At 40.9% G+C, this 10,953-nt stretch overlaps 2 protein-coding genes across 2 annotated transcripts; both read right to left on the bottom strand.

The window, feature by feature from the left end:
* Positions 1 to 446: 446 nt before the first annotated feature.
* fblim1 (filamin binding LIM protein 1) lies at positions 447 to 5,728 on the bottom strand. The gene is made up of 8 exons (XM_085274070.1): positions 5,546 to 5,728; positions 4,868 to 5,249; positions 3,652 to 3,806; positions 2,744 to 2,831; positions 2,487 to 2,656; positions 1,593 to 1,771; positions 1,308 to 1,428; positions 447 to 1,156 (listed from the first exon to the last, which is right to left on the bottom strand). Exons 2-8 carry the CDS (start codon positions 5,223 to 5,225, stop codon positions 1,046 to 1,048), a joined length of 1,182 nt encoding a protein of 393 aa, XP_085130196.1. The 5' UTR covers positions 5,226 to 5,249; positions 5,546 to 5,728; the 3' UTR covers positions 447 to 1,045.
* A 2,840-nt stretch (positions 5,729 to 8,568) lies between these two features.
* On the bottom strand, positions 8,569 to 10,854 carry LOC146574438 (transmembrane protein 82-like). Its single transcript, XM_085274069.1, has 6 exons — positions 10,572 to 10,854; positions 10,399 to 10,471; positions 10,121 to 10,313; positions 9,587 to 10,004; positions 9,113 to 9,297; positions 8,569 to 9,026 (listed from the first exon to the last, which is right to left on the bottom strand). Exons 1-6 carry the CDS (start codon positions 10,645 to 10,647, stop codon positions 8,937 to 8,939), a joined length of 1,035 nt encoding a protein of 344 aa, XP_085130195.1. The 5' UTR covers positions 10,648 to 10,854; the 3' UTR covers positions 8,569 to 8,936.
* Positions 10,855 to 10,953: the final 99 nt, after the last annotated feature.

The raw sequence follows: 10,953 nt of genomic DNA, 5'->3' as shown, positions 1-10,953 counted from the left end.
AAATATCCTGCATTCAAAAAGTCTAAATTGTGGAAGTTCCATTTTTAACCTTTTGTGAAACAGTAAAGGTAAACACTGTGTAAAAATATTGCACCTAGTTAAGGGTTCTTACAGGTTTCTCTAGCCTTAAAACTTAAGAGATCCTTGAGGTCTATTTTCCAGCCGCTTGTGGCAGATGGCTGCCCTCTCTGAGCCTGTTTCTGCTGGAAGTCTCTTCCTGTTAAAATAGTGTTTTTCCTTCCCCCCCATCACCATCACATCTGATTGTTAGGCTTTTCTCTCTAATATAGTATGGGCATTATCTTACAATAAAAAGCACATTGAGGCAACTGTTGTTGTTATTTTGCGCTATTTTGAGCTGTTGTTGATACCTGCAACATATTGCAGCCCCTGATTAACTAATGAAGAAAGTGAAGTGATAAACAGAAACAAAAATAACAAATATGTTTTTCATAAAACAATTTAATACATGTGTACGAGATATGAATTACACCAAGTTTTTTTTTGAGATAGTGACTATAAATAAAGCAATTTCACTGGAATCCGATTGAGACTTTGATACTATGCTGGATAACTTTGTTTTATTAAGGCAGAAGACAATGTTAAAAACAGTCTGCTTGATGATTACTTCGTACTTGTTAGTGGTTTGTCTGCTTGGTTTGATGATGTAGATGCAGTTTGAAGGCGAATAGAGATAAAATATATTAGATTACTTTTCTATCCTTTTTTCAAGTTAAAGTTGATTATTTATATGTTTGTATAATGACTGAGAAACAGCATACTGACTGGGGTTCCATTTATTCTCGTACATTTTTTGTAAAGTGAGTTGCAGGAATATAATTGTTGCTTTTGTAGATTGTATTAAGTGCAAAATGATGAAAAAGAAGAAGGTAATCTTCAGAAAGCATGATATACTGTAAAAATATAGTTTTTCTCTAGTGAAGGAAGCATTTAAGGCATTTGCACATTCATTCATAAAGGCACATGCGCAGTCTCCCAGCTCTTTGTTCAGTTTTTTCTTGTCTTGCTTGCTGTTCACGTGGGATTAGTGCTGACCAGAAGCCAGGTTCAGGTGACAGGGCTTGCAAAGCATCTTCCCGTCTAAAGGATAACAGCCATGCTCGTTCGGTTCAGGAGACAGTTGGATGGCGCAGACCTGCACACAATATGAAACAACATATTCCTGGTACTGAAATAATATCTGTCTGTGTGTTTGTATCCTTGTGAATGTGTCTGTGTAGTGAAGTGTTTCAGAATCAGAATACTTTATTAATCCCTAGGGAAATGATGACACACAAAACACCAACCTCACATCTGTAGCAGTTCTCATGGTAGGAACGCCCCAGACATTCAACTGTATAGCTGTCGGTACCATCTTCTTGTGGAATGATAAGCTGGTTACAGGCACTACACTTTGGAGCGTATTTCCTTTACAATGTTAGATGAAAAAGAAAAATTGATTACACTTGTAGACAAAGGGGTGGTTTATAATGCAACAAAAGCATTGTAATAACATGTCAAATGAAGTGGAACACAACTGTATATATCGATCCTTTACCTAAACCCTTTAAATAGTTTTTTCCCCTTCATACCTGTAATAGTCTTGAAGGCAGTAAACTTCTCCAACTTCTCCCTGGGCAAAAGCTTGCTCTCCAATTTGCCTCTTACATGTTGTGCAGGTGAAACAAGAAAGATGGTATGCTCGCTCGAGTGCGCGGATTATGTGATCTGTGATAGCCTCTCCACATGCCCAGCAGAGCTCCAAACTGGCCTAAGACATGGAGAAAGATACATCGTTAATTACCTTAAAAATTTACGTTTTAATCTGCTTTTTTTCTTTCTTTTTTTTGCATTGGGTCTGTTTCTGAAAATGTTTGAGGCATCAAACAGTGCAAGTTTACCAAGCTTGGTTGTTTTTATGAAAACATGAACCTGGACATCAGAGTGTGAATGTTAGACAGAGAGCGCTCAGGCTTAGAAAAAAATGTGTGTGTGTGTGTGTGTGTGTGTGTGTGTGTGTGTGTGTGTGTGTGTGTGTGAGAGAATGGGTGAATGAGGCTTGTAGTATAAAGAGTAGAAAGGCGCTGTATAAGAACCATTTACCAGTCCTGTGAAACATTACATTGAGCTTAAAATATGCATGCACAAATGTAAAAAAAACAACAAAAAAACATGGCTTTGAGCTTTTTTTTTAACCACCTGAGACCCTGTGTCCTCATATGGGGATACATTTTGGGCTTTCTGCACCTTGTACTTCATTCTGCTCAGTATTTCAACACTTCAGAAATGTTCAGAAGTGGTGACATTGCTGTAAAATAAACCAGTTTTTAAAAAATCCTTTCTGTTCAACGGTGACTCATCAGGTCCAGCTAATCTCAAAAAGCTAGAAGAAACAGGAAAATTAAACCCAAAGAAGAGCTCAGGTTTCAGGAGGTTAAAGTTTGCATGTATATTCACAGCTTGGTTAACACGCTGCATTGCGCTACCTGGTAACAGTCTTCGCAGAGCGGGATCCCGGCCTTGTTGTAGTACTGTTTACCAGCCAGGGGAATGTGACAAGATCTACACTGGAAGCAGCCATCATGGTAAGTCCTGTTTAAGGCCTCTATCGCAGGTTCAGAAGGAGTCACTGGCTTTCGACAGAAGCCGCACAGATCTGCATTGTTCACACACACACAGTCAAACCAGGTTATAATAATGTGGCACGCAGAGTGGCAAAATGTATAAAAAGAGATCAGGTTACCTTTGCTCTCTTTGTCTTGGCTGTTTTGGTGGATCCTGTGGATTTGGTCATCTGAGCTTAACCCACTAGATGGTGTTCTTGCTTTCACCTTAAATGTAAAGCGCATTATTAAACTGACAAGTTGAGTTTGGCCTACAGAGGCGAACTGCATAATTTAGCAGCGCTTGATTTTGAACACATGTGGGAGTTGTTTAAAAGTGGCTCTGAATGTGACAGGCGTAAGAAACACCAGAGTCATCCACAGCACATCATCAGGACCAAGCCACACAAACATTTTAATTTCACTGTGGTTTGAAGGTTTGGTTTAAAATGGGTGGTGAATACTATTTTTTTAATACTTCAAACATTTCAATTCTATTGAGTTTAACAGATTATTTCTAACCCTTTTCACCAGTCACATAAAGACCTTACCTTCTTTCGTGTAAAGACCTGCTGGTGATTCAAGGATGAGTTGTTGAGTTTAAGCGTTTTTAAAGGGAAACCTTTCAGCTTTTATTCAGTCAGTAAAATTCTCAGAAACCGGAGAGGAAGAAAGTAATTTAGCAGTCCCCCCCCAAACTGATCTTTGTCTACACAGACATGGAGCAATAAAGTTTTTGTTTATTTACGGGAGCAGTTTGGAAGTTGGTGATTTTGTGAAAGCAAGTGTGCACACTTTTAGTAAGATGGTCATATAAGAGCCCTGTTCTTTATGTTTTGGTGATGGCGCTTTACAGCCACTGTGAAAGGCTTGTGGAAAAGCTGTGGAAAGCTAATCCTTCATTGCAGACAAAATAATTACTCGTGTGTTTAAAATAATTTAAGGCATTTTTTTTTATAGGAAATTTGGCACCACGTTTTCGAAGCTGCAAACTGGAAGATTTTAAATGTCATTTGTTATAGTGACACTGTAAGATAAGTCTGCATACCTCTGGGTTGTAAACTGGCTGCTGGCCTGGGGTCACGGGGTAGGGGAAAGACGCTTGGGCTGGAGGAGGTGGTGGAAGTGCTGATTCTTCAGAGGGCAACTCTCCCGGACATAGAGGCGGTGCATCAGAGGGAGGGGTAGGAGGAGGGAAAAGCTCTGTTTGGCATGAGAACAGTTTTAGATGATTTTGTAGCAGCATAGACAGCTGATTAAAAAAAAAACAGACTAATGACAAATTAGATGAAAAAACTGAATGTTTAATCACATGTACTGATGCGCTGTGCTGACATAGTTTTGGTCTACTTATCCTTTCAGAGTACATGTTTTAAAATCGAGACCCCCATGGCCCTTCACTGATTTTATTCTGGATCACTCATCACTTTAAATTCCCCATGCACTTTGGCCCTCCTGGTTGATACAGCAGTCTGCACAGTGACTTTTTGTTCACTGGTTCAGGTGTTACATGTTTGAGAGAAGATATGTAGGACATACATTTTACCTCAAGTTCAAGCGTATCTGTATAGTGTATATTTCCAGCACCTGATGTCAGTTTGACACTCTTGCTTTAGTAACTCTTGTCTAACGATAAAATATTTGTGTCCTGATGGGAGTTGTCTCTTCCAGGAAAAAACTGTCCTTATCCACGGGGCAGGAGGGTGTAAAACACGGTTTGATGAATCATGGTTTATGGCCTACACGTTCACCTTATGTCATCCCAATTTCATATCTCCATGAGAACCACCATCATAAAAAAAGAAATAGATACAAATAGGGAACATCTTTTAGGAGAATCTGTTGATTCCTTCAGTAGAAGTCAAAGACTTGGAGGATCAATGCCAAGGAGAGCTGCAGCTGTTCTGGGGGCTCATAGTGACTGAAAAGCACATGGGCTCAGTTTCCCAGACATGAATTAAGCCTAGAAACTTTTCTGAGGAGATCCTCATTGATTTTTTTTTTCTTTAAGTCTAGGACAAGGCTCAATCCCTGTCTGGGAAACGGGCTGGAAATTTTTTTTGGCTCTTTTAAAAGTCTTTTAGATGTATAAAATCAATATTTTACATTTTGGGATCAGATATTTTGAAATGCAGGTCAGGAAATACATAAATTATCATTCTGATCTGGGGAGGACCCAATAAAGGGCCTTGCAGGGCCATTTTCTAATATTTTATAGATAGTCTTTTTAACTAAGAGAAAAAAATCAAGTATATAATAAATACCTGATGAACTCCTCTGGTCATTTTTTTCTTGAAGCTGTGTTTTGCCTGGTTCATGTTTGGGGGGATTGTGGCTCTGTGGGCCTGAAACCAGGGCCGAGGACCCCGCATTAGTCAAGCCTTTGATCTTTAGGCCGCCATTAGACTCTGACGGCGGTGACTTGTCCTCTCTGCTGTGCCTGAGGGCAGGTATGCTGTCACCTGGGCTGACTCTTACAGCAGGATGCAGTTTCTCTCTAGCCGGGGCACTGTGGGCTTGAAGGGCGGGCTGCTGCTGTGGGGTCACGGTGGCTCGGTGAGGAGAAGCCAGAGTGATGAAGACAGAAGAAACCACCCTTTTTGGTGGAGCTGCTGATGCCATGAATGTACAAAAGTCTCACGCAGCCTGAAAGGAAGACAGAAGAATAAACTCATGACTGCTTGCGACAGAGAGAAACACAGCATAAACCACAGGCTCAGTTTATAATATCAGGCAACAATAAACTACAAGAACTCATACTGAAGACAAAACAGACATTTATTTCCTATCATGTTGATCTAATTTAATCTAGGTATAGTTGCACAGCTGTATTCACCCGCTTACAGCTCTCATTAACCATAATGAATGGTACTAGAGTCAAAAAGCACAAATGTGAATCATCTGTATGCTGTAAAACCACTCACACCGGCTGTGTCACATACCTGGAAGAAAATGGGCTTTCTCTTTGCTTCTTTCTTCTTTCCCGTTCTGTATCTCCCAAATCTCTGGTTTATTTTCTCTCCTATGAGCTGCCTCAGAGAGAAGACTTTACTCCGGTAGAGAGGGGCTGCTATCTGCAGAAGGCCACTCCTTTTCCTTCTGTACCTCCCTCCGTCAGTCGACCCCTCCTCCTCCTTCTCTGGCTGAATGACAACACCGCCTCCCTCCCGACCGTAAAAGGTGAACAGTTAATCTCGGACAAAGTGCAGTAAAAGACATGACACATTCATCTACTATGAAAACTTGGAAGGCTGCACACACACACACAGACAAGAGTGCATGAACGTAGACACACACCCACACTGAGTTATGCAACATGTGTGCACTCATACCAAAATCACACAGCCTTTTTTTCTTTCTTTTTTTTAACAAATGCAATACACAGTGCCATAAAGTTCCTCGTAAGGTTTTTACCCAGAAGCAAGCAGGCAGGCAGAGACACACACACACACCTACACACACACAAGCAAACTCCCAGTTCTTTATCTCTCTGCATGCCAGCAGGATGTGACTGTACCTGCCTTTTCCAGCAAATTTCTATCTCAAACTGCCCTCTTTTTCTCCCCTGTGCAGTTCTCCCTCATTGTTCTGTCAGCTTTATTTTCCCTACCTCCCTGGTTGAGTCTGCCTCCCTTTTTTCTTTTCCCTCTTTCCTTCGTCCCTTCCCCCACAACATTATATCACTTAAGCCCTGACTCTCTATCAGTGTCTCATGGCACTGCTTCCATTTGGGACACAGAGCAGAAAACACTGTCCGATAATAGGTGCTGGACTTCATCGGGAGCTTTTGTGCTCAGCTTTCCAGGACCAGCGGCATTACGGTGCAGTGAATCAGGGCATTGTGCAAGAGGAGATGTTGGTATATTAGGAAAAGGGGGGCAGGGGGAGTACAGAGTGATGTCTATGGGTGCTATGAAGAAGTGCTTTGTTGTGTTTGCTGTTCCCCATCACAGTCAGTCTTAGTAATATCAGATGTGCTGATCAGCAAATATTATGATTACTCTCTTGAGCCAAAGCGTGTCTTGTCCCTCCTAAAAGTCAAACAGGAAGATGGAGCAAGAGACCGAGCGCTGAATAAAACTTTCCTGATTGATATGGGTCAGCCTGGAAGAAGAGAGGGAGAGGGAGGAATGCGCAGAGAGGGTTAACAGGAGATGGCGATGCGGAGAGTGATGGGGGTCTCTGTTGTTCCAGCTCTGTGGAAAGGAATGCTGCAGTGATGTCACGGCTGCAGGAGGGAGCATGCCTACTGATGACACAATCCCCAGACCTCCACGCTCCGCCTTCCAACAGCCCAAATCCTCATTAGACCCTCTGAACCTCCTCGTTGCTTTCAGCAGCTTGACTTTTCAATTTAATCACCAACACCACAGTGTCATTTTTATGTTTATGTGATTTCAAAGGGGTGGATTTTGCAGAACAGCAACAAAAGCTGAAAAGAATGAAAGGAAGTCAAAGGAACAGGAAGAAACATACAGATGGGAAAAAACAATTGCATGCTCACAAATACACTTTACACGCACACTGACTTTGTAAGTGCTAAGGCAGAAAAGTCAAGCTTTTACTCAGTAACGATTACTTTCATTAAATCTAAATGATGTTATGGGAGAGACAAAAAACGAAGCAGGAGACGGCAGCATAATCGGGCTGTTAGTCCTGAAAGATAAAGCTTCAAAACAGCTGATTCCTACAGTATTCACATTAACCCAGTTGGATATAGTTTCCTATCACCACCTCCTATGTGTCTTTTTCTTCTCTCTCTCTTTCTGTCCTTCGACAACTCTAGTTTGCAATGTAGGATTGTTTTGTTTCCAGATTTTTAAAAATCACTCCAGATTAACAGAACTCTGATCTGATGTTTGTGTTTGGAGTGCTCGTTTAACTTTCTGAGGCCTACAGTGATCCTAAACCTATGGAATCAATACGTTGGCCCGAGACTCAGCAAAAGTCTTGGTTCATATTTTGCTTCCAAGGAACTAGTGTTTTATTTTTAGTGGTCTTGAGCAATGTCTCGCCAGGATTTCTGAAAGTATTTTAAAGCTTTTCTTTGGACATTGGCTGCTTTTTCACTCATTTTCAGCCCAATCTTTGTACCTGACCATATTCACAGGATTTTTTAAAATCTTTAAACCACTGAACCTATTACTCATTCAAATACTGAAAAGCAGTGTTGTGTTTACACATAACAGATAACTTAGCAAAAACAAAATCTTTAGGCACTTGTTTGGCAGACATAAAATAGTATTTTTTTTTGTTTGTTTCTTTGTTTTTATTTCAACCAATAAGGTGATTTTCAAGCGCTATTAGCTGAGCTCTCAGAATATCTCTACACTGTGTGTGGTGTATACTTGAAACATCTAAGGAAACTGGTCAAGTGTCAGGTCTAAAAACTACATTGAGCAGCACTGTATTTCCATGTTTGTTTGCACATTTCAATAAATTGCTGCACCCATTTTCCATTGTCCTAACAAAATCTAAAGAAACAAGATGTGACTCAATAGTTTTGCATGTATATATATTTTTTCAATTGTACTTCAAAGTCTTGGTAATCAGGGGACAAAACTAGCACATTTGTTCTAACTAGCACACACTGAATAGTATTTAAACTAGTTAACCTCACTGGGTTAATGCCCTGATTACAGCCATCCTTTAATGAACACATCACCAGTTTCTCTTCAGTTCATATAACAATAAAATGTAAATAACTGAATATTTTATGAAAGAAAATCACAGTAAACTTCACTGAAACACTATTGAATTATAATAAATGAGCTGTAACTAATCAGTACTTCTACAGTTCTCCAAAGTCGTGTGATCAGATAAGTGCCAAAAGCTTCTCTGTTATAGTAGCGAGCACTTTTATTGTTTCAGTCTCTGAACACACCTGGCTCCCATCATTTAAAACACATTATGGGTGGCACAGTGGTGCAGTGGTTACCACTGTTGTCTCTCTTTATGTGGAGCTTACATGTTCTGTGCCTGTGTTGGTTCTCTCTGGATTCTTCCCACAGTCCAAAGACAAGCAAGTAGGTCTCTCTGTGTTATCTTTGTGATAGACTGGCAAGCTGTCCGCCTCTCTCCCCATAAAAGCTGAGACAGACTCCAGCTCCCACACAAGCCTGACTTGGATTAGCGAAAAAAAAAAAAAAGGCTGGACATTAAATACTAAATCAGCTTATTTTTTATATTATTTCTGTTTAATATAAGACCCCAAACAACAAGAAGTCAATTAAAGCCTTTAAGCACAATATTATTTTACAACACAAAGTAATAGTGCATCTTTACAGGTGAGACAGTCAATGATAATCATTGTGGTGGAGTTTGAGTGCACCGTTATCTGCCACGTGATGATGTTTTAATTGCGGTTCCTTTGTGACCGGAGCACTCGTCACGTCTGCTCAAGCTTGATTCCTCTTTTTCTTCCTGAAAAGGAAACATGAGAATTCAACCTCCTGTCGTGTTATTTTCACAACTACAGCAACTAAAACATAACGAGGCAAAGACCAGACCTTCAGCAAAGCCTGCAGAAGATCCCAAGAAGGCAACAGACAGACTGCTTCTCCCAGAAACGCGATGAGGATTTGAAACACATCAGACCAGTATCCCATTGCAAGCATGAGGACGAGCAAGGCTCCCAGCCGCATAACTACAGAGTGTAGGAGGGCCGCTGTGCCTGTCTGCCGATGCTCATCCTCTGCAAGTACAGACAGAAAAGTTACACAATGATCCCAAAAAGCCTTGGCTTTGTGCTTACTGATTTTATAGGCTGTGTTTTTGCCATCAATTCTAAGTTTTTAATTCATATATGTTGCTTTTTACATTTATAGGGCTTCATTTCATCGCTTATGGTCTACTTTTATTTCTTAAATCCATATAATATTATTTAAATCTATTTAAATATTTTTATTATTACTTAACACTGCGTGGGTACTTTCCTCTCTGAGGATTAATTAAGTTCCACTCTCAGCAGCACTGACCATCACCTTGAATATACACGAGCAACATAATGTAACAGAGCGTCAGCAGAGTCCAGAACTTCATAGCATCCTTCTGGGACAGGAAGTGGTCATAAATCGTAGCGGTGGAAGCAACACTTGCTACAGCAAAAGCCAAGACAACCGCTCTTTGCAGTGAAGCCAGTATGGTGTGTCCGGAGGTTAGAAGAGTGATGCACTTCCCACAGTACTGTTTAGTGCTGTGCAGCGGGTAGAGTCTGGCCACATGCATCCACAGACTGTGGCTCAAGCTTGCCAGTTTCCAGCTGAGAGCAGCTGCCAGAAATAAGCTGAGGGAGCTGTGTGGAGCCCCCTGTTGGAGGAAGATCAGAGTGCCGGTGAGGCTACAACCCAGGGAGAACTGGCTCTGGATTAGGATCATGTCTAGACCTCTGCCACTGGCATCCTGCGTTAAGAGACGTGGATTAGAAATGTGTAATGAAAGAACACTCTAAAGCAGATACATAAAAGCATAAAACAATGCATAAATATAGCTGCATTATTTGTTAAGGAGGAGCTCACCAGTCCAGCTGACGCCCAGGTAGAAACAGCCCTGAGGGAAAACTCCAGCACTATCAGGGAGAAAACCCTCGAGCCCATCAGAGAGAGGAGGACAGTCAGAATCCAGAACTGGAGGGATGATCTCCAGTTCCCTCTCAGAGACGTGCCCAGTGAGGATGACCTGGGTTTGCTTCCATTTCCAGAGTCAGAATCACTGTGTGCAGACAAAATAGAATAACTCCAACGCTCTTGAAAATCAAGCTATGCTTTCCCTTTTTCCTCTCAAAGGGTGAACTCACTTGGAATTTTGAACAAAATTGTAGACTCTCAGCAGGTTGTACAGCACTGATATTCCACATGCACCTACGAGCCCTTTAAAAAAACACAACCAAAAATAAGCCAGTAAAGAGGAGACATGACATTGAAAAGTGCTGAGAATTTAACCATAATCAGAGAAAACTTGTTATCAGACCTTGAAGAAAGCAATCAAATGGTTTTGAATCAAAAGGTGTCCATCCAGTGGTTCCCAGGATCAAGGGGAGAAACATCTTTATGGTGTTCTTGTAACGTTTCAGCAATAACACTCAAAGTGGTGCTACAAATTAGTGACTTTGCCCTTATTTCTTCGAGCTGATCAGGTTTTAGTAAGCTCCATCCACCCAAAGGTACAAAGGTGAAACGTGATATGGCTACAGCTTTTAGTCAAATCAATTCTTGATGAAAGGGGTTTCAAATCCTCTCAAGAAGAAACCTTTAACCCCAGTCAATTAAATCATTTCAAAGAAACAGAAAACACCACAGATTACAATGGTTTTAAAGCAGTGTATTCAAAAGATTCACCACCTATCCAGAGA

This window comes from Mchenga conophoros, linkage group LG5 (assembly GCF_057382185.1).
Source record: "Mchenga conophoros isolate Kocher_MC1m ecotype Shallow Benthic linkage group LG5, M_conophoros_male_GT1.1, whole genome shotgun sequence".
NCBI lineage: Eukaryota > Metazoa > Chordata > Actinopteri > Cichliformes > Cichlidae > Mchenga > Mchenga conophoros.
The sequence above is the reverse complement of the archived record's forward strand: the minus strand, read 5'-3'. Positions and strand labels throughout refer to the sequence as shown.

Coding starts and splice junctions, on each gene's coding strand:
- fblim1 (XM_085274070.1), bottom strand. CDS start 5,225: ATGGCATCAGCAGCTCCACCAAAAAGGGTGGTTTCTTCTGTCTTCATC. Junction 1,429..1,592: donor TGCCTTCAAGACTATTACAG/GTATGAAGGGGA, acceptor AACATTGTAAAG/GAAATACGCTCCAAAGTGTA. Junction 1,157..1,307: donor AGAACTGCTACAGATGTGAG/GTTGGTGTTTTG, acceptor TATTGTGTGCAG/GTCTGCGCCATCCAACTGTC.
- LOC146574438 (XM_085274069.1), bottom strand. CDS start 10,647: ATGTTTCTCCCCTTGATCCTGGGAACCACTGGATGGACACCTTTTGAT. Junction 10,314..10,398: donor AATTTTGTTCAAAATTCCAA/GTGAGTTCACCC, acceptor GTCTGCACACAG/TGATTCTGACTCTGGAAATG. Junction 9,298..9,586: donor GTTGCTCGTGTATATTCAAG/GTGATGGTCAGT, acceptor CTGTACTTGCAG/AGGATGAGCATCGGCAGACA.